At 34.4% G+C, this 22,286-nt stretch overlaps 1 protein-coding gene across 20 annotated transcripts in view; it reads left to right on the top strand.

Moving 5' to 3' along the window:
* Window positions 1–21,991, top strand: part of LOC117419619 (neuronal cell adhesion molecule) — a 91,312-nt gene extending 69,321 nt beyond the window's left edge. For 8 of the 20 annotated variants that reach the window (XM_058985763.1, XM_058985761.1, XM_058985762.1 and 5 more), the window contains 22 exons: window positions 59–190; window positions 278–421; window positions 848–959; window positions 1,363–1,529; window positions 1,683–1,830; window positions 3,003–3,127; window positions 4,686–4,715; window positions 5,625–5,726; window positions 6,210–6,407; window positions 6,549–6,619; window positions 7,142–7,367; window positions 7,823–7,938; window positions 8,059–8,263; window positions 8,952–9,074; window positions 9,470–9,646; window positions 10,548–10,583; window positions 12,319–12,384; window positions 12,894–13,016; window positions 14,143–14,301; window positions 15,785–15,916; window positions 16,477–16,555; window positions 19,591–21,991. In XM_058985763.1, coding sequence (XP_058841746.1) covers window positions 59–190; window positions 278–421; window positions 848–959; window positions 1,363–1,529; window positions 1,683–1,830; window positions 3,003–3,127; window positions 4,686–4,715; window positions 5,625–5,726; window positions 6,210–6,407; window positions 6,549–6,619; window positions 7,142–7,367; window positions 7,823–7,938; window positions 8,059–8,263; window positions 8,952–9,074; window positions 9,470–9,646; window positions 10,548–10,583; window positions 12,319–12,384; window positions 12,894–13,016; window positions 14,143–14,301; window positions 15,785–15,916; window positions 16,477–16,555; window positions 19,591–19,825 — 2,906 coding nt within the window. In that variant the 3' untranslated portion in view covers window positions 19,826–21,991. The remainder of the gene's footprint in view (window positions 1–58; window positions 191–277; window positions 422–847; window positions 960–1,362; window positions 1,530–1,682; window positions 1,831–3,002; window positions 3,128–4,685; window positions 4,716–5,624; window positions 5,727–6,209; window positions 6,408–6,548; window positions 6,620–7,141; window positions 7,368–7,822; window positions 7,939–8,058; window positions 8,264–8,951; window positions 9,075–9,469; window positions 9,647–10,547; window positions 10,584–12,318; window positions 12,385–12,893; window positions 13,017–14,142; window positions 14,302–15,784; window positions 15,917–16,476; window positions 16,556–19,590) is intronic. The other 12 variants (XM_058985772.1, XM_058985769.1, XM_058985767.1 and 9 more) reach the window with 6 other exon arrangements.
* Window positions 21,992–22,286: the final 295 nt, after the last annotated feature.

Here is a 22,286-nt window from a genome sequence, read left to right as displayed (position 1 = left end):
ACACATGCTGTATAATTACTGACTATATGTTTTTTTGCATTTCATTTTATTATTATAGCTAGTCCATATTGGATAACTGAACCCAAGAATCTTGTATTAGCCCCTAAAGAGACTGGTGTTCTTATCTGTCGAGCCAATGGAAGTCCTGATCCTTCCATCACTTGGTTAATGAATGGTATTCCTATTGAAAGTAAGTTGAATCTATTTTAGAGAAAAAAAAGATTAAACAAGCTAATTCTGCAATGTTGTAACTGTACCTTGCTTTACCTTGTTTTAGATTCTCCTAAGGATCTCAGCAGGAAAGTAGACGGTGACTCAATAATATTCTCTGATGTACAAACAGGATCCAGTGCTGTTTATCAGTGTAATGTTTCCAATGAATTTGGATATTTGCTGGCAAATGCATTTCTTAATGTACTTGGTAAGTTTATTAAACTTCTGTAATATACTAATCTGTAAGTTCAATTATTTAATTGATACCGTAGCATTTTTTGTATCAATTGCATTTATTTTTAACATCTGTTGTATGGTATATTGTCAAGCAAACATAAAAGAGACAATTGTTCAAATAAAGCTTTTCATTTCTAAATCAAATTCAGCAGTCTCTGGCACATTTGATCCAATCTGTAACATTGTCTAGGCATAGTTTTATGTTTTTGATAATCTCCCAATTTATATTTAATCAAAAAACAATAATAAACACTTTGGGGAAAATACAGAGACAGCTGTGAATGTGTTAATCCCTTAGAGTAATGATATTTACATTTTCTGTGTATATGCCATTCAGTTTCAATTTCAATTACAAATTCTAACTTTATGTATATATATATATATATATATATCTCAGCTGAACCACCAAGAATCCTGACTCCAACTAACCAGATGTATCAGGTCATTACCAACAGCCGTGCTTTACTAGACTGTGCATCCTTTGGCTCTCCGATACCTAAAATTAATTGGTAAGATGCTTTTTGATCAAAGATTTCAAAGTATTGCATTAGAATAACAGAACTCCCAGTACTAGAGTTAGAAGGGTCCAATGAGAAATGCGTTAATGAAGCATTAATGTTCATTGGTCTTTCAATTTGTCGTACCCTGAGGTTGTTAACTAGCTGGTGTAACTTTTTTTGCATCATGTTTGACATATGAGTGTGTTTTTGAGCATATTCCCAGGTTGCTCTGTCTTGTCTTCTGAACTTATTGGCCCTTTTGCTTTTTTTTAATACATTGGAAAATAAATACAGTAACTGAAAAACAATTGGTACTCCTCTACTTTTACTAAAGAATCAACCGATCAACAAAGACTGGGGGAATAACCAAAACATTTTGTTGATAAGTAAACACAGATTTTTCCAATGCAAGGTTCAAAGATGATCAAACGAGTATTCTGGATGGAGACCCATACGTTATACATGATAATGGCACACTGGAAATCCATGTGGCACAGAAAGACAATAACGGGAAATATACCTGTATAGCAATGAATGACTTGGGAAAAGCAGAGAACCGTGTCCAACTGGAAGTCAAAGGTAAGTCATTCCAAATTGTTATTATAGATTTTAAGTACAGTAAAGGTTCAACCCCATTATAGATAAAGGACTTTGTTTTAATCTATCAGGGGTCTGAATCAATTATTTTGAAGTTCTGGAGAAATATTTCTTAACAACTCTTTTATGTTCCAGACCCAACAAGGATAATAAAACAGCCTGAATACAGAGTTGTACAAGTTGCTGGAAAAGTTATTTTTGAGTGCAAGGTTAAACATGATCCAACCTTCACACCTACAATTATGTGGCTGAAGAACAATGAAGAATTACCAGACGATGAGAGGTATGTTCTGGTAGATCATTTAAAGTATTAGAATGCCATATCAGTGGGTCCCTAGCACTGGTGCTTGTAGTGCAGGCTGTGTCTTGTGACCATGATTTGAATACCAATCACTCCAAGTTGTAGGTCTTGGCTGGGACCCACAGACTGCTCTGCATTAGTCTTTGCACTCCCACGGGCGAGGAAAATTAGCTCATCATGCTTTGGCGACCCCTCCTGGTCAGTTAGCTAACGCATCCTGGCATTCCAGGCCTTCAGGGTTTAGTAACATCATGAGGTTTTGCAGGTAAAAATAAGTAACTAGCTTAACAGTAGGATCTGAGGTGTATGTGTATATGTGTGTCTGTATATACAGTAGCCTCTGCGTATAGGAACACCTCCTAAGAGAACACTTCGCCTAAGGGAACACCCTTGTGGTGAAACTGATTTTTTCCATTGTAAACGCTGTGGCTAAAGGAACAGGAACTTCGCTTACAAGAACACTTTCTTGGCACCGATAGCGATTCGTTCACAATGGATACAGTACTGTTTTGTAAAAAAGTGACTTTTCATCGCAAGAGCGTCTTGAGGGACATTGATTGGTTTATTAAATTAATTATTTTGTATTCTGATGTCCGAGTGCACGTCATCGCTACAAAATGACATGTAAACAAATGTAAAAATGCGGCGCTGTTTCTCTTGCTACACAAAGTTGGAAATTGTCCAAGCTCTTGAAAAAAAAACCTGAATCAGACACAAGTCGCCAAGCAATTTGTTGTTTCCCGTTCTGGTGAGTTGCTTCACCATTCTGTTAAATAATGTGTATGTCTTGTATTTAATTTGACAGTTTATTAACATTAAGTTAACCCTAAGCAACGTCCATTATTTGTGCCTCTGCCATTGTGATAGCCTGCAACACATCCACCAGCTAATTTCATAGTACATAACTAACTATAGCTCTATTCAGTTGTGTGTGATTTTGTGTGAAACACATTGGCACACAATTATTTGTCTTTCAAACTCTTTGTGAATAGAGTTGATCACAGTGATGTGACATTACTTTCAGAAGTACAGAAGTAGTTAAATGGGTACTGTCTTAGTCTCTGGATAGCACTGTACAGTCTTCCAGATAGTAAGAAAGTACCATGGAAATGGAAGCATTGTGTTCAAATCAGTAGTTTTTGTTTTTGTTTAAGATTTATAGTTGGTGAAGACAGTCTGACTATTGGTGAGGTTACTGAAATCGACAAAGGCACTTACACGTGTGTAGCAAACACCTCATTGGACAAGGACTCTGCCAGTGCTGAGCTGACTGTTGTTGGTAAGATCATTTTATTTGTCTTTTTTCTTTTTCTTTATATGTTTTGTCTAAGAAATAATATGTTTTGAAAAACTACAGATATATTGCCAGCATTAAAACACTGGAAGATCTCAGTTCCAACTCCCAGCAGGGGGTTTATTAAAATGAAATGCAATAAAATAGTGTGGGGTAGAAATGGCCAATTAGGGGTAATCAATCCTATTAAAAAGACTCCTTTCAGTTGTCTAAGTGATTGCTATTTTTTTTTTTTACCTTTACTGATTTTATTCTTGTCATTTATTGAAAGTATTCTTCACATATCGGTACTAAATGTATTTAGTAATGTAATTTCACTTTTAAACATACTAATGAAATACTAATATTGGTGCTCCGTGTTTTAATATCTGTTTGAGCCTTTAGTTGACATGGTGGTTTTCATATATGAGTGAATGTCAAGGGGGACTTGTGGGTGTACAGTGTTTCTACATTGTTTTTTTAATGTGAAGAATGCACGGTAAACCAATAGCAAGTTTCTGTCTGAGCATATTTCACTTTCAGTTAACTTGGTTATCAGTATCCATTTAGTAAAAAACAAAACACACATTTCTAGAAATATATAATTTTCCACAAATAGTTATACTGTGCTGATTATTATTATTTTTTCTAGTATAAATGTAATGAAATATACATAATGTTAACATACTAAGTAATTGTAGCGCATATCAATTTGGGTAATAATTACAAAAAAATGATATGGTGAGAACTTTTGGGGGGAATTCTTCCAGTTAATAAACACACATTGTCTTCCTTCAAAGACAAGTGAATTAAGGAAGTGACTATCTTCATCCCTCAACATTTTCCTTTAATATCACTAACAACTATATTGCAGTATTCATACATATATGTTTAAAATCTTGGAGAAACATTTTCTGGCTGGTTTCGCACACTCTAATTGGAACTAATATTGGATTAGCTAGTCTAAGATTATTGCCGCTGCAGTGTGGAGTAGTGGTTAGGGCTCTGGACTCTTGACCGGAGGGTTGTGGGTTCAATCCCCAGTGGGGGACACTGCTGTTGTACCCGTGAGCAAGGTACTTTACCTAGATTGCTCCAGTAAAAACCCAACTGTATAAATGGGTAATTGTATGTAAAAATAATGTGATATCTGTATAATGTGAAATAATGTATAATGTGATATCTTGTAACAATTGTAAGTCGCCCTGGATAAGGGCGTCTGCTAAGAAATAAATAATAATAATAATTGCCAGTGGGTCTGTAAAATCTGTTTTATTTCCTTATCCTGAGAATTACACATGGGATTTCTGGATGTTATCAGTTGAATCCATGTACATCACATGTCATCTTGTTTTCTAACATATTGATTTTATGGCAGACTTCAAACTGAAGTTTTAATGTCAAAGCATTAAAATATATGTTAATTCCTAAATGTGGGACTTATCAAGCATTGATAGTTTCAGACTACTGTATGAACCATAGTTTGTGGCTTGAATAATGTATTATTGTGCTTGTATTACTAACTACTAACGCTAACGTAAACCCTACATTGCTGTCCTTTCAGCTGCTACCCCAACTCCAGCTGTCATTTACGGTAAACCAACAGCAAGTGTCTGTCTGAGCATATTTCACTTTCAGTTCACTTGGGACATTTACTTTTTTTTTTTTTTTTTTTTTTTGTATTGAAGCATGCTGTTGTTATCGGGGAAATGTTTATTTCATCCAGTATGGCACATGATTCCATTCATGACACATCATGTAGTTATTCAGGAAGATTACGTATTGTGCACGTCAGTTCTGAGCCATTGCTTCCACTGTTTTCTGTATATCATTCATATTGCTTTTTAAAAATGTTTTATTATTCTGTGATGCAGTGTTTTGCACATATGATTAAGACCTTCAAATGAAACTTAACTGTGTTTATTGTCATCTGTACATAGTATTGTTGTCACCTATGAATTATTTTGATATTATTTTAGTGGAATGATCATGTCTTTATCACATTTACCTCAGTATTTTCCAGAAATGGATTGCTGCAATATTAAAAACACAGGTTATTTGTGATGTAGAAACAGTTAACATCACTTTGTAGTTTTATAACTCTCTTGAATTGGGTTTTGCATACCCGCTTTTGAAATATTAAAGACATAACCAAAGGAGTTTAAAAAATATCACTGTGATGGTTTACATTTTTTCAAAATATGCATGTTGCGATTTTGTTCTGGCTTAAATCAATGTCATTTGTTTTTTCATTCATGGTTGCTTTTTTTTTAATAGACCAGCTACACTAAGCCTTTAAATTTGTAGAGCAGTTTCTCAGTATGGCTATTGTATTGACTGAATAATAGATCACTATCTCTGTGTTTACTTATTGTAGGTCAATTGGTAACATGTTTGTAGCTGGTCAAATTGAATTCATATACTACGCACGCACGCACGCACACACGCACGCACACACTCACTCACTTTGGACCAGGGTGACATTTTTGTTTTTGGTTTTCAGATCGACCTGATCCGTCCACTGATTTAGAGCTGACAGATGAACGTGAAAGAAGCATTCATCTCACATGGACTCCAGGGTTTGACCACAACAGTATCATTCAAAGTAGGCTTACTTCTTTATTGAGAATACTATTAGCCCTATGAAAAATTTACATTTTGACTGCTTCGCAACTGAACCGTTTGTGTTCCTGCTAAGCTGAGGTAAACATGTCACTTTTACATTGTTGTATTTTAGTCTTAGTTAAAGCGTTTTACAAACACCCAACATAAAATTGTTAAGATCATTTAAGAGAAAATCTCACTGGTGTAGTGATAACATATGAATTGAAGAAACTAGGGAGTTTTGTGTGTGTTGACAGTTTTAGAAACAGTGCTGTCAGATCCTGAAAATGAGCCAGATAAAAGCAGGATATGAAACCAAAGTTTTTTTTTTTAATAATATAAACTGCAACAGATATCAATACTGCCACCCTAAAATGTGTTAAGCTGATTTGTTTTTTTTTCTAGACAAGATTGGATGTCTGACAAGAACCACGCAGTTGACAGTTGATAGAAATGCAAATGCCTATTTATTGTGATTTTGTAGAGTACATAGTTGAGTATGAAGATGGACTTCATGAACCAGGAGTGTGGCACTATCTGACCGAGGTCCCTGGAACAAAGACCAATGCACATCTAAAACTATCTCCACATGTGCTCTACTCATTCCGTGTGGTTTCCGTCAACGAAGTGGGAAGAAGCCAACCTAGCTATCCCTCTCGACAGTACCAAACAGCACCGGCCGGTATGTAAAAAGTAATTCTGTTTTAAAACAAGGAAATCCCCAAATAGATTCCAAAATAGTTTCTGTGAAGTAGTACTGTTAAACAATAATGTTTTCAAAGAGGGTCTTGGTTCTTGAATTAATATATATTTATACTCACAGCACCAGATGAAAACCCATCAAAGGTAGAAGGTGCAGGAAATGAACCTGACAATCTGGTGATAACGTGGGAGGTAGGAATATGTTATCTTTTCAGAAATATTCAGAACACAATTCTCATTAAAATGTACTCTTGACCCAAAAGAGTTACAATTACGTATTAGCATTTATTTGATCAGGAAAAATCAGGGACTATTTTTAATTCCTTTTATGTGTCAAACAATTCCATCTCGTTTACATTACCACTGTCGCAAATCTGGTAATATAGCATCCGGCAGTGTTTAATTTATGCTTTTCCGTTTTGACAGAAAATGTAATGAATGCATTTTCTCTTACTAACTTTGTGGTGCTCAATACATGACCCAGAAACAGTCAGTAGTAATAATAATAATAATAATAATAATAATAATAATAATAATAATAAAACATTCTTACAGCAAACTTTCAAAACTTGAAATATCTCTGTGCTTCATCAATAGACTACTGCTGAATTTCAAAATATAAAAATCATAGTAGGTAATTTGCAAAGCCAATGTTTTATTCCAGTTGCGAGTGGTAGCAAGTGCACAGGGCTCACATATTTTCTGTTAATGCAGACTCTAACAGGTATACAGTCAAATGGACCAGGACTCCAGTACAAAGTTCATTGGAGACAAAAAGATGTGGATGATGACTGGACATCTGTGACGGTTGCAAATGTTTCTAAGTACATTGTTTCGGGTACACAGACCTTCGTCCCATACGAGATTAAAGTACAAGCTTTAAATGACCTTGGGATTGCTCCTGAGCCTTCTACTGTTGTTGGATATTCAGGAGAAGACTGTGAGTATTGTTTGAGTAACTGCAACAAAGAACCATATTTGTTCACTTTAAGAACAGATTAGTTTAAGCTATGAAAGCCCCCTTTTGCCCATACACCATCTAGTGGATGTCCAATGCTACTGCACATCCGCTCCATGTTTCATTACAGTAATACAATTTAAGGTTTCAAGCAACTTAGTTTAAAAAGATGTAATATCGCAAAAGTCAATACTATTTAGAGTACACATACTGCATGTTATATGGTTGTACTTTCCTGTGTAGCACGAAGATTGTTTTAAGCTGTTCACCCCGATGCGCTTTGATTTTCAGAGGTGATTAGCCCATAGTGAGGAATAAAACGATTTTTACTGCATGGTTATTTAATCTTGTTCAGCCAATCACAGCATTTAAGTTGCCCAAGCCATTTTATAACACTCTAAGATTTTTTTTTAAATCATTATTTTATTCTTTTACAGTACCAATGGCGGCCCCTGGAAATGTACGAGTTCGTGTGGAGAACAGCACACTGGCAGAAGTCCAGTGGGAACCAGTTTCTCCGAAAAGTGTTAGAGGGCACCAGAAAGGATACAAAGTAAGTGCAAAAACTGGGTTTAAAAAATAAACAGATATCAGTTTAGATAAAGACATGCATTATACCTGAAATATTTACCTCCACAAAAAAAAACGTACTTTGTTTTTGGCACGATTGTAGATTTACTACTGGAAAGAGAGAAGTGTATTTAAACGGAGTCGGCGTCATGTAGAGAAAAAGATCTTGACATTCAGTGGAGACAAGACTCACGGGAAGCTACCGGGACTGGAACCTTTCAGCCTTTACAAACTCAACGTGCGGGTGTTTAACGGGAAAGGAGAAGGGCCTCCTAGCCCCGATGAACAATTTGAAACTCCTGAAGGAGGTATGGCAACAAACCTTTATTTTATTAATTTCATTACTTCAGGGACACTTTTTTCAGTTTCTTTGGGATGAATTTTGTTACTCGTGAAAAGTGCTGGGATGGCAGCATTTTAAAATCTAACCTAGCATGGACCACTCTCAAACTCTGTGCTGCTCATAGATTTAGAATGTCTGTGTACTTCTTGATTTATATATCAACTACAATAATATTCCCCAACCTATACGTTTGCAGATTGTACATTGCTTTTGTAATGTATATGCATACGGTAGGGATACCATGCACACAAGAGCTGATACACAAAATGCTCCATCAGATACTGTGTTAATAAACCATTTCATTGTGAGAATAAAACCTGTTGCTATTAAGAGCAGTAAGTCTTTCCCACAAACCTGAGTGTGTGTTCATGTATCTGGAATACAGTGGGCCATATTTACTGTACTGTAGTGCAAAATTTAGAAATTCAGGCAAACTCCTTTGAATGTTAAATTCATGCTCAGAGGTTATTTCTTACTACAGTACTTTCTAATAGCATTCATTTTATTAAAAAAAAATGTTTAAACTTGGCACAAAAGTTTAGTTTCTCTCAGCTTCCTTAGCGCATCTAGAGTAGTGTACATTTTCACTAACAATTTCCTCCTGCTCACTCAAGTATTGTGCTTTTGTTTCATTACTCTTGTTTGTAATCCAGTACCCAGTGCTCCTGCGTTTTTGAAGATTTTGAACCCAATGCTTGATTCGTTAACCCTGGAGTGGGGAGCTCCTTCTCATCGCAATGGTCTTCTGACCGGCTACACACTGAAGTACCAACCAAGTGAGTGCATAATGACTAATACACATGTAGAGGTCAATATTAACTAAACTCTGTGGATACTGTACTAGAGCCAAGAGCCAGGAAAGACACAACAAATAATAATAATAATAATAACTAAATATTGGAACAACAAAACCCATAAACACTCAAAGATTGCAAACACCAAAAATTGTAGAAACAGAAATTGTAAATTACATTTTAAGCTACAGATGCCTCCTTACTATTTTGTCAAAGTGAAGTTTTAGTAATATTTTTTTTTTAAAACATCATACACATGCTTAAAATATCACATTTTACTGTACTTTTTAAAATAATTTGTAAAATTAAAATATATGTGGTCTTGTATATTTAAAATGCATTGCATGGGTTAACATTTCTCCTTCTTGCTTTTAAAGTCAACAACACCCATGAACTGGGTCCTCTGGTGAAGATTATAATCCCTGCCAATGAAACTAACTGGACATTGAAAAACCTAAACTACAGCACACGCTATAAATTTTATTTTCACGCCCAAACATCAAAGGGACCTGGAAACATAATAACAGAAGAAGCTGTAACAATTATGGATGAAGGTATAATATAATTTATAAAATGATGGGGGGTTTCATTTTTAATAATACTTTTTAAAACATCTGAAAACAGATTTTAGTGGCCTAAGTCAAGTGTTTTCACTTTTTCAAGTGGGTAAACAGTAGGCTTTTTTCATTGTTTTATAGTATGGTGTTAAGGTATATACCTTTTTAAACATTACAGTTGCTTTCATGAACATCAACCAACATGTTCACCATCCTCAACAGCTCTTGAAAGCTGCCCTACTGACTATAGTAGCTTTTATTTGAAAAGAAAAGGTTGAGAACAGAACCTTATTAAATGCTGTCCTTATCGGTCTGTATGTGAAGGATGTACGTGCTGCTGGATGTGTTTTGTGATGTTATGTGTTTTCCTGCTGATAACTTTTCATTGTGTTTGTTTCTAACCTGTGTGGTGTTACGTATCATTTCCTTGTCTTATGAAACAGGAAGAATTTAACAACGTTGGTGTTTGGTGTTTTTTGTTTCTAAACAATTTTGGCAATCGACAAGCATAACTATGTTATGCCTTAACCTAGTTGTCCTCAGAATATCTCTACGAGGCAGTAATTGAAGTTCCTTGTCTACAGTAGTTCTTTATTTTTCTATGTTACCTCCATTGTTCATCACCTGAAAATTTCAAAACAGCTTCACACAAAGTAAATGGCATAATTACATATGTATTGTGCTTATCAGACTATGGCCCAGAAACTCTATAATGAATTGCCTCATAAACATATTTTGTATTTTGCCATTGAAAATCATTCAGTAAAGGCTGTCCTCTGCATATCAGTGCAATAACCAGTATTTGATATAGTTTGTGCATGATACGTGGTTACTAGTGTGATTCATGTGTGCTGTGCCTAATTACAGTTCCCTTTTTATAATTGTTCTTTTGTTTAAGCTCGTATTAATCAACCTGCTGTAGATGCAGACAAAGGTAAAAAAGGATCTGCATTTTGGTTTTTGCAGTGTTGGAAACTAAATGCAACTATACAGTGTGACAGGATGGTGTATTTGGTAAACAACTAAACCAAAGAGCATGTTGTTAAAGGACTGCTCTCTGAATTTGCGTGATATTTCTTTTCTTTACTATCTATTCCCTGTAAATTGTTTATTAATAACTCCCCAGCAGTCTAAGCAAGGTAGAGTATATGTAATGAGGTATAAAAATGACCACTGTAGTTTCACTAGGGTTTGCACCAGTAATCTCACCCACACACACTCCTAGTGGTCATTTTTATACTGGTCTCATCAGACAGCCACAAAGGTAAAATATGCTCCTTAAACATGTCAAATGACCAGAAGTGCTGAAACAGTAATACATCATAATTACACATACTTGACAAACCTTGAAGGACTGCTTTCAGGAATATATTTTGTTGTTTTTTGATTAATTAAAAAACTGTTTGAGAGAAGCTTATTTTCAATTTTCGAAGCACTTTTTAACCCAAGAGAATGTATGATAACTATCTTTTAAAATAAAGCCCTTAAAACATACATTTGAATGGAGCCCATAATAGGATAATAAACAGATGAAAAAAAGAAATGTTATGCAGATTCAGAGGGACAGTATTCCTTTACAGTCTATAACACAGAACATTGCAAATGAAACAGACTATTTTATCCTTAAATAAGACTTCACATAAGAACTCTGTGGCACGTTTCTTATAGTTTCTGCATGGAACCACTTTTTTCCCCCAAATTGTTTGACTGTTTATGCTTCTGTACGTGTTCTTCGATCATTAGTATTGAACTGATCATTAGGAATGTTAGGCCTGTTTCTGATTTTCACTTCTGTTGGCTTAATACTTGATGTTGATTTTCTCATGCTTGCTGACTATGTATTGTAACTTGCATGAAATTCCAAATGTTGCATGACGATGCTGTTACAAATTCTATTCTCTTGTCTTTTAATACTGCTTTTATTGCCTGTCAAGTGATTTAATACTGTCGGCACGATTTTCAAAAGCGGCCAAATAAGTATTAGTTTTGCTAAACCTAGTAGTGGAATGTTGAAGAGGGACATAAGACTTTTTGACCCCTCTTAGCATACACAGATAGGGGGGAAATCACAAAGCCGTGTGAAATAACAATTTAGGGCTCATACCATCTTCTTTGTCCATATATTGATGCATTACCTGTATAATATCCTATGGTGTGTGTTCTGTATGATTCCTTATTGTTGTTTGTGCTTACAGTAGATCATTATTTACCATGGTTACTAACTACTGGCTTCTCAAAAGACTCTTCAAGGCTGATTGTGGAGGTATATCAGTGTTGCACAGGCTCAGTGCAGAACGCAACAGTAATATACTTCCCCACCTCACTTCCCCACAGTCAGCTCTAACAAGTCTTTTCAGAAGCAATTTCTGCTGGAATAGTTAGTAGACATGACAGGATAGGATATTGAACAGGTAATACACAATACATGATTTTAGCATGAGCAGGGTGCTTTTCTCGTCAGAAAACAAAATTATGCTTTCGAGTAAAACGCTTTGTGAATTTCCTAAAGTAATTTAATAACCTACAGTATACCGGTATTCGGTTATAAAATGACTATATTTTACAATTTAGTTCTTGTTTGGCCCATTACGAGAACCTGTCTATGACTTGTCTTTGTATGTGTCTTCTGTTGTTTACCTTCTTCTTTGTCCCTTCCCATGTTCTTCCAGGGTATTCAGAACCCCCTCTTGCAACTTCCCTTCCAATGCATACTCTCCGTCCCACATTCCACAAGGGTACTGTCATTTCTTGATGAAGCTATTTATCATTGTCACTTTCTCGGGTTAATTAATGTACATGTTAGGATCCCACGTCGATGTGATCGTTCCACAATTATCCCCAAACTGACCGGGTCATATTTCTACCTGGCATCCTAACATATACACACATTTTCCTTTTACTAATAACTATTGGCGATTTGCTGGTTTCACAGACCCTGGTAAACATTAATCTTGGAGTACCTGTAGTCAAGTTTTGTTGACAAGATTGAGAGCTGTATCTTTTTCATGGAGAATGCTGTCTTATTGTTGTGTTACTCTTACAAAACAGCCTACAGTAATTATTATAACATGTCTTTTAATTTTGTTTTTCTGATTAAGATGCAATATGATGTTTTTACTAATCTGTGTTGGTACTGTAGTTGGTGTAGTGACTTTTTTCTAATATATAAAATAAGGAATGTGATTGTTTCTTGAAGTATACTATTAGTATCATAATATGTGTTCTTTTTTTATTGCATACTCAGTCCGCCCCGTTGGTCCAGTATTTGGAAACATTAATACAACTGCTTCGGAGGACTTTGCAAATATCAGTTGGGAGTATTGGGGACCAGATATGAGCTTTTATATTGAATATATGGTAGAAGACAGTAAGAACATATTTTGCTTGTTCCTCTATAGCAATCTTAAACTTTTATATAACCAGTAAATATAACCAGTCATACATACAAAAATGAAGACATTGTTTTACCGGACAGTATTGCAATTTTGACTTTTCAGTTCTAAAAATGATTGATTACTGTTTACCAGTTACATAAAAAAAAATAATTAATGTAAAAACACTTGTTACATTGATGTTTTATGAGCATTTACAACTGTAAAGATAACAGTAACAAAAAGAAATATGAGGGTACCGACACCTGTCTTTTATTTCAGCGTCTTAAAGCTTTTCAACTCACACGCTAATATGACATCATTTCCTGTAAATATGAATGGAGAAAAAACAGAAAACTGAAACTAAATACTTTTGAATTGATCATTTTTATGGCCACAAAGATTCACACTGTATACAGACATACTGTAGTTAAACTAGGAATTTAACATTTCAGAATTACTAATTATTTTTTACTAATTATTTTTTTACTTCAATACAAATCCTCATTATGGTGGACATCCCACTAAATGAGATATTGCCTCAGTGGGTGTAACATACATATCTAATAATAATAATAATAATAATAATAATAATAATAATAATAATAATAATAATAACAATAATAACAACAATAATAATAATAACAACAACAGCTACACATATAACATACTCAATATGTTTCTCCCTTAAAGTGCATTATTAATATCATGCATATAGGCTAGTATTAACAACCTGCTTTTTTAAATAATATTTCATTGAGGTTTTAAAAAGTGCTTAATTATATTGGGAAGATGGTGTTGCTTTATTGGAAAATGCATGACTGAAATCAGCAATCAGGCATTGTTTAATGAAAAGCATTGGTTATACAGTAATGTGTTAATATTAACAGAATGCACAATTAACAAGAAATGAAAGACTTACTAATTAAATAAACAACTACTGAAGTCATATTTTATAAAGACTGAAAGAGTAATTCTAAAAGAAAGAGCTTTATAATAAATGCCAAATAATCTGCATGTGGATTAACTACAGGTGCATGATTTCACCATCATTTTCACTACTGCTTCATCTATTGAACCAAATGTTGTTTCGGATTCATTGTCTTCCTAAAATTCTTTTAGGTAAAGAAGACTGGAAAAAAGAGTTTGTAAATGGCACTCAATCCTTCTTTGTGATAAAAGGCTTAATGCCAGGAACCACATATAAAGTGAGAGTTGTTGCTAAGGGTCATTCTGATGAACCTGTTCAGAGTACAGAAGAAGTTTTTAAAACCGATCCAGGTGAGGCAGAACACCCTGTCAAATAAGCAAATCCTGCCTCATTGTCTGCATTATATATCATTTTGCTTTTAGTAGTTTTTTGCATGTTTCAGTCTTAACTAAGGAACTCATGACAAGATCGCCATCCAAACTGGCACAACAAATGAATTATTAAACCGTGTCTGCATTGATCATTTACTGTATAAATAAAAATGTGTTTTTTGTGAACCTCTTGAGGTGCAAAGCAAACAACAACATATGGAAGGTGTAGAGGGCTTGCAATGATACTGTATGCAGTGGAATCAGTTTTCTGCATGCTACCATTGTGTGACAAGGGTATTCATATTCATCTCTGCATAAGAAATTAAGGATGTTTTTTATTGTTTTATTTATTTTTTGGTATATTAGGCTGAAACAACATGATTTGGGAAAATTGTTTTGTTTTTTTTTCAACTAGACTTTTATTGCTTTTACATATGTTTGTGGAAAAACATAAACACAGGCAATGCTCTTAAATGTAATGTGTATTATACTGTCATTTTGGTTCTGCTAAACATATAGTTGTCAACATAAAGCTGATCCACATACATATATAGTGCTACCTCACTGGGTCACAATTCTGTAATTCACCGTCAGGACATGTACTATACTGCATAAGGGCCATTCAGTCACTGTTTTCAATAATGTGTAAATCAGATAGCTGTATAGCGAGGGAGCACTGTACACCATTGCTACTATAGAAAGACTCATATTAATTAGTAATTCTCGTGAGGGCCAGTTAATTGGTAAACATAGAACAGTTTCAAAACATTGTTTCTATTCCCATGAGTCTATCTATAGTTTGTTGGTTTGTTTGGGTTTCTAATGGACTGTTTTCTGTGTAATGTGTGTGGATGCTGTGGAATCAGCAGCTTACGCGTTCATCTCGGATAGCCAACCTTTTTTCCTGATGGTACTGAATTAATATGCGGGTAGGACACATAATCATTCGTACATCTGAACCCAGTTATTCTGAGCTTTTTTTCAAAAACCCTTAAAATCCCATAACTTGCACTAATTTGTGAAATCACAGAATACGGGAAGCTGCTTATATATAATATGATGTTTCTTTCCATGTATCAGCCTGTGCACTCCTTGTGTTTCCCAGCATGAACCTGCGCATGTTACTTGATGTCTCCTCTTGTGTTGGTTTTGCATTCATTAACCTGTCACCTTTTTTTTGTTTGTCCACTGTGTACTTCATAACACTTGACTCAGATGATCTGATGGAATGTTTACATTGAATGTATGTAAGATTGAAATGTGTGTTTTCTGCAGTATGCAGGATGAGGTGTATGAAGTTACTTACCTTCTGTTAAGTGTTATTATCTATAATATGTTAACATAATGATTATCAAGTAAATTATCTTTTATGGGAAGTTGTTTGTGTCTTTTGCAGCATATTTCAATCAGCATTTTCACACATTTTCCTTTTTTCTTTGTTTTGTTTTCAACACTCTTTCAGCAATGGCAAGTCGACAAGTAGATATTGCCACCCAAGGATGGTTCATTGGTTTGATGTGTGCGATTGCCCTTCTAATCCTGGTTTTATTGATTTTTTGCTTTGTCAAGAGAAACAAAGGTGGTAAATACCCAGGTCAGTTTCATTGTTGAATGTCTGCTACTGATAGCTGTGGTTAACAAAAAAATATTACAAAACCAACAACATACCGTGCAACCTGGCAGCACTAACAGATCGCAATACATGTTTTAAAAATCTGTGTACTATCTCATGATATATGTTCTTATTGGTGTTATTGGGGGAATGCAGTATATCTAGGAGTGCAGAGGAGGTAATGGATGAGGATGAAGAGCACATATCATGGGATAATTAATAGGTACAATTAGTCTTTAAAATATTGTATAGGTATATGTATAATATTTCATTGAATGTGAAATTCATGTTGTGGCAACAGTTTTAAAATTGATTGTTTTTTGTACTTATTAACAACATAGTCATTGAACAGAGATATACAGGATCCACTGTTTTAATTTACAGCTGTAAATTAAATACTGTACAACCATGTACTGGTATTTAGTAGTTTCACCGGGTGATTACAGTCCTTTTAAATTAATGAATGAATGAATTAGTGTACGTGACTGAAACAATAGTATTGATTTGGTTTGCTTTAAGTATCTGCACATGTCATTTTGCAGTGAAAGAAAAAGAAGATGCCCACCCTGATCCAGAAATCCAGCCTATGAAAGATGATGATGGAACATTCGGTGAATACAGGTGAGAACCCACTTACCCTTAACGACTGCTATGCTCTGCTGAAGATGTACCAACTGGTCTGGAGTGGTGCCCATCATATTATTTATTGTTGAGAAGTAACCATCTTTAAACTACGTCTGTAAGTGAAAAAAATAACAACATTGGACTTGAATTCAAAGTGGACTGTTAAAAAAAATTGAAAAATTGAAAAAAGCCACCACCACACACAGGGCATTATTAAAGTAACGGAAACTGATGCTGAATACATTTTAAAAAACAAAGCACAGAGGTGCCAAGGAATGGTGTATTTTGCTGTATTGTGTGTCGGGTAACGTGTATTTCATGTACATTGAGTGTATTTATAGTGTTGCATTATTGGAGAAGCAGTGTCAGTGTTCTGCGTTTGCTCTATATTCAGCGTGAAGTGGAGTTATGTTTTTTTATCCAGCAGCTTTTGAAACAAAAGATTTACAGTATGTAGGTTTGAATACAATTTAATGCAATCCATGTTTTCATTTACATTGTTACAGTTGTGTTAACTGTTCATTTTTAATTATATTTATATAAAATGGAAATTGGATTTTTAAAAATGTTTTAATTGTGTTGTATAACACAATTTTAAGTAACTCTCAGTGGTGATTTTGAATACTCGCGGTCCTTTTGTCTGTTACTGACATATATTAAGGCTGTTTTTCCAAATACTGATATCTTTGTATTGCTGTCACACTTTTTTCTTCTGTAATAATTGCAGTTTGTATTTTTCGGATCCTGTTTTTTGTGATCCTGTGATGAAGTTCTACAGCATTATCATTTTTAAATAGTGTATTGCTTTTTATATAGTATATATTTAAATATTGTTTTATATTCAGTGCATATTGTAGTTACATACGTGCTATTGATAAATGTATGTTGATCTATTCTGCATGGCTACTGGAGTACAGTTTAATATTAGTGCAAGCATTTTCAGAGGAATGGCTGACTAAAATGTAATAAATCTTAAAGCACAATTGAAAATGATAGGCTGCTAAAAAAAAAAAAAATCTGCTGAAAAAGAACATTTTGGAATCTACAATTAATTTACTGAAAAATTAAAACTTAGAACATTTAAAGAGTACTTTTTAAAAAATGACTTACTGTGACAAGGCACAACATGTACTGGCAGGTGCCTTTCTCAGAGTTCAGCTGTGTACATGACCTTTTGAATTGATACCAACATCATTTCACTTGGTCTGAAAAGGAATAACTTGAAGTTCCTATTTTTGGTGTTCAATAAAGAAATAAATGAAATGCACAAATTTTGTTTGGTTTGACTTTACTGTAATTCTCTTGTGTCACCTTGTTAAATCATTTTGGAATATTTTCCAAAATAATTCTAAATGCAAACACGCTCTGACACACAATTGAAATAGTTTTCAGTTTAAGGTTAATTACAGTGGGAAGAAATGACTGCTTTTAAGCTCTTAACATAACGCAGGAAGAGTGTCTAGTTTTGTGATGGTCGAATGAGTTTGTATTGTAATTCCCAGTTACACCAACCTGGTCATCTTCGAATTTCAACCACATTTTACACAGTGGGGTCTGTTGAGTGTGAGTGAGGAATATTAGATAATACCATCTGTTACTCCAAAGCTGCGTGTACCACTTAGCAGTTGATAACGGCTATAGTGTAATTATTGGAACCATTTTATGGAGGCTGTATTCAGGGTTTTGTGTTTGATTGGGACATGGCAAGAAACAGTTAAGATCACACATTCTCTGGCTTAAGAGTTGAACTTCCGACCAATCCTGGATCCTGAAGTTGAGCCATTTCCTGTGATGTCCCTTACAGCCCACATTTTAGCATGCTCCGAATGTAACAGGCAGATAAAACTGGAGTAAAGCACACTGAGCGTACATAATAGCCAGCTATAAATGGGATTGGGGGGCAGTATTGGAGATTGTCATGGGGGGGGGGGGGGGGTGTTGTTGTCAAGAATGTATCACATTAAAAATTTTTTTTTTTTTTTGCGTTATTATACAAAGTCTAGAATGCAGGATATTTGTTTTTGTTTTACTAATTTCCAGAGCTACTTTCACTGCTGAAACAGTTTGAAAAACAGCCAACATTAACAGTTTGTAAAATCTCCACAGTATATACAATTTTAACAAATTAACTAAATACTAAACACCTAAGGTCCCAATGACGTTAGCATTGTGCTCATTCACATAAAGTGAGACTGATCAATCAGAATATGTCTTTTAAATGTAATTATAAATGCTACTTTCAGTATTACTACAGCATATTATTACCCGGTTGTGGCATTTCGTGGCAGATTGTGTTGTCATGAGTGATAGGAATAAGACTTTGCTTTTCCTCTTAGACAATTTTCATTTGTTGTTCCTGCATTCTTTTTAACGGAACATATAGGTCACTTGAAAGGTAAGATGGTATCCGCAAGCCTGGAATGCATAATTAATACACACGACTTGAAAGGCAGTGGTGTTTGCTTAATCTTTTTGCCCCATGGAAAACTTTTTAAATGATTGCTTAACTATTCTTCATTTCACATTCACTGCCATGAAACATCACTGGCTATTCCACGTTTAAGGTTAACACAGACTAACTGTCAGCATAAAAAGCTTTCTGTTTTTGCAGTTACTGTTTTTTTGGCTGAGGATGTATTATTATTATTATTATTATTATGATTATTATTATTATTAATAATAATAATAATAATAATAATAATTCAATTTCTTTGTGTTTCTAGTCTTCCAATGTATGTCATATTAAAAAACAATAAGTACAAGTAAATATAAAAATGTGTTAAAGAAGAACAAGCGGCCAGCAAATTCATAACACCATTGCATAAAACATCACAGTTTACTGGCTTAGTAAATAAGTCAGATTCATTACAGTGTATATTTTGACTAGATTTGATTGTCAAGCTACACGAGAAGAAAATACACATGCAAAGGGCATCAGTGGCATGCTTTTTTATTTGGGACTAAAAGAAATCTTTACAGATTTGTATTTGTGTTTTACAGATATAATGCCTGACCTATTATTTTTTTTCTAGTGACACAGAGGACCATAAACCTTTAAAAGGAAGCCGGACCCCATCCAATGGGACTGTAAAAAAAGAGGATAGTGATGACAGTTTAGTTGACTACGGTGAAGGAGGAGACGGCCAGTTCAATGAAGATGGCTCTTTTATTGGACAGTATAGTGGAAAGAAAGAAAAAGAAACTGCAGAAGGCAATGAGAGCTCTGAGGCCCCTTCTCCAGTTAATGCGATGAACTCCTTTGTGTAACTTGGGGAAATAGAAACTTTTCAAGTGGCTGTATACACCTTTACCTTACAGGCTGATCCATGTACACTGTGACCTGCCATCCCCTGCACAAAAATTTTTTGAAAATAGAGAAAGATGTTTAATGTTACGAATGATCATTAAAGCAATAGGGGGGATTTGTACTCCAAGTACACACAGGCTGCCTAATGTGTGAGGTAAAGAAAGTGGGTTGTGTAACTGCCGTCTTATGCTTTGCATACATCATTTTTTGTCAAAATATATATATATAATGAATTGGCAACTACATAATCCCAATCCATATTTCATCAGCTTCTCTAATAGTGCATGAGAACAGAAAAAGCTGCAATGTTTGCCGCACTTAACACAGACAGATCAGTGTATACTGTAAAACAGTGGATTCATTTTAGACTATACAGTGCACATCTCAATTACTGATATGCATTTTAGTTTTACTGTCAAAGTGTTATATTGGTATTATATAAAGCATCAATGTCGTGGACATTGTTATGAAAAGTGTGATTAAATGTATAGCTATTATATGTATTTTTTGCAAGACAGGAGCTGTTTGTATATACAGTATTTACAAAGGACAACCTGTAGAACCTCGAAATTGGGGAAATAGTTTTTATGCATCTGTTCTCAGTGTGTAAGTACTCTATAGTCACCTTCACTTTTCGAGCATTCAGCAGTCTTACATATATAAGATAATAGGTTTTTAGATTTTAAAGGACTTTTTGTATGGCTGACTTATTTCATATTGCAATTGCACTAATTAATAAGGATACTCAACACGCTACATGTGTCAAAATATTAAAATACCATTAACATAACTTTGCATTGCCTTTGTCTGTTTCACATTCCAGCTGACTATGTGAACAGTGATATAAAAAGTTGTTTGGTACTTACATTTAAGGTTAAAGTGGCATCAAACTTCACAGATGTCTAGTTGCATTCTCAAAAAAAAAAAAAAAAAGAAAAGTGTTGTGAGTGACCCTCAGTAAATAGTGCCTTTGTAGTGAACAGTGTTTTTCATCGACTACTATACAAGTGAATACATTTTGAGTTGAGTACTGCAAGTTATGGGGGAATATTTAAAATACAAATACAATTGTATTGTGTAATGGCAATGCAGGGGATTTCTTAAAAGTCTCTTACAAGATGTGGATAGATATCACTTATAATGATGTTCTGTAAATATACAGTATAACCATGTTTTGTTAACAATATGCTACAGTTTTAGACACCCTGATTACAGAACCTTCAGGATTATTATCTGCTATTTATATATCTGGCAGCTTCTAACTAAGGAACTGATTCACTGCCATTTTGGAAATATATTCCAAGCACTTAACATTTTCTGATAAATTTTTTACAGTTTCCTCCATTGACTTGTAGGGCATGCGTGTTCAGTTGCAAACAATACAATACAAATGGCTTTGGTACAACATGCTAAAGACATCACTATTTTGCAAAGGTACAAATTTAAATGTGGCTTAAAATAGATTAGTGTTAAAGTACTTATAGACAATGTAATAGCCTTATGGTTGAAACTACAGGATTTCATAATTTGGTTTTCATGACTTGCATCAAGTTTAAGTTTTAATGTTATGCTTTTACGTGTCGATATGTTGTTGAATGTGTAAATATAGCCTGTTCTGCTGTAGACTCATTAAGGCCTGAAGAAATTAGAAGACAGCCTAACATGTACTGTGTATGAAATGATATGGCCAGTGGAGTGAATTGCAGTGAATATTATCTACTATACAAGTTTGTTTGCTGTGAACTTCGTAAATTATTACTCACAAACGGCAAGCCTTTCAAATGTTGTTTTTTTCACAAGCTTAAAATCAGAAGATAGGCACAGTGCAACTTTCAAATAATGTTGTTTGTCAAGTGGAACCAGTTTCTCCTTTCCTGTATTCTTTTTGAAAATCAACCAATACAAAGAAGACCTGCAGAAAAGCAACAGCACATCCAGCAGACGATTTCTTAAAATCCCCCTTTTTTTTGCTACTGATGTAAGAGAGGAATGATACTCTGGTAACTGTGGATGCTAAACTAATCTGTGCATGAAAGGCTGCCAAATTGGTTACTCTATAATATTATTGCAAAAGATTTTGTATTAAAAAATATATAAATAAATGTGGTTTCAGAATTTCACTATCACTTTTTTTGATTTCTCACTTGTGGTTTTTTCGTTTTTTTTTTTTTTAAAGAATTTATGAGATGACTGACCTCTGTATTTTAGAAAAAGCTTTCAGATTTCGGAAAAGCAAACCCCCACAAACAAAAAAAAAACTATTCGTAAGGTTTATTGTGCCAGTCCTGTCATAGGGTGTGTTTCTCTGGAAAAACCTGTATGCTCCTGTGTTATTGTCACAGAGTTTTAGTAGGTGTACTGCCAGATATCTTAAATTATACTACCTATACAGTACTACTGTATAACATACAACAATCATGG

Source organism: Acipenser ruthenus, chromosome 14 (genome assembly GCF_902713425.1).
Source record: "Acipenser ruthenus chromosome 14, fAciRut3.2 maternal haplotype, whole genome shotgun sequence".
Lineage (NCBI taxonomy): Eukaryota > Metazoa > Chordata > Actinopteri > Acipenseriformes > Acipenseridae > Acipenser > Acipenser ruthenus.
The sequence above is the reverse complement of the archived record's forward strand: the minus strand, read 5'-3'. Positions and strand labels throughout refer to the sequence as shown.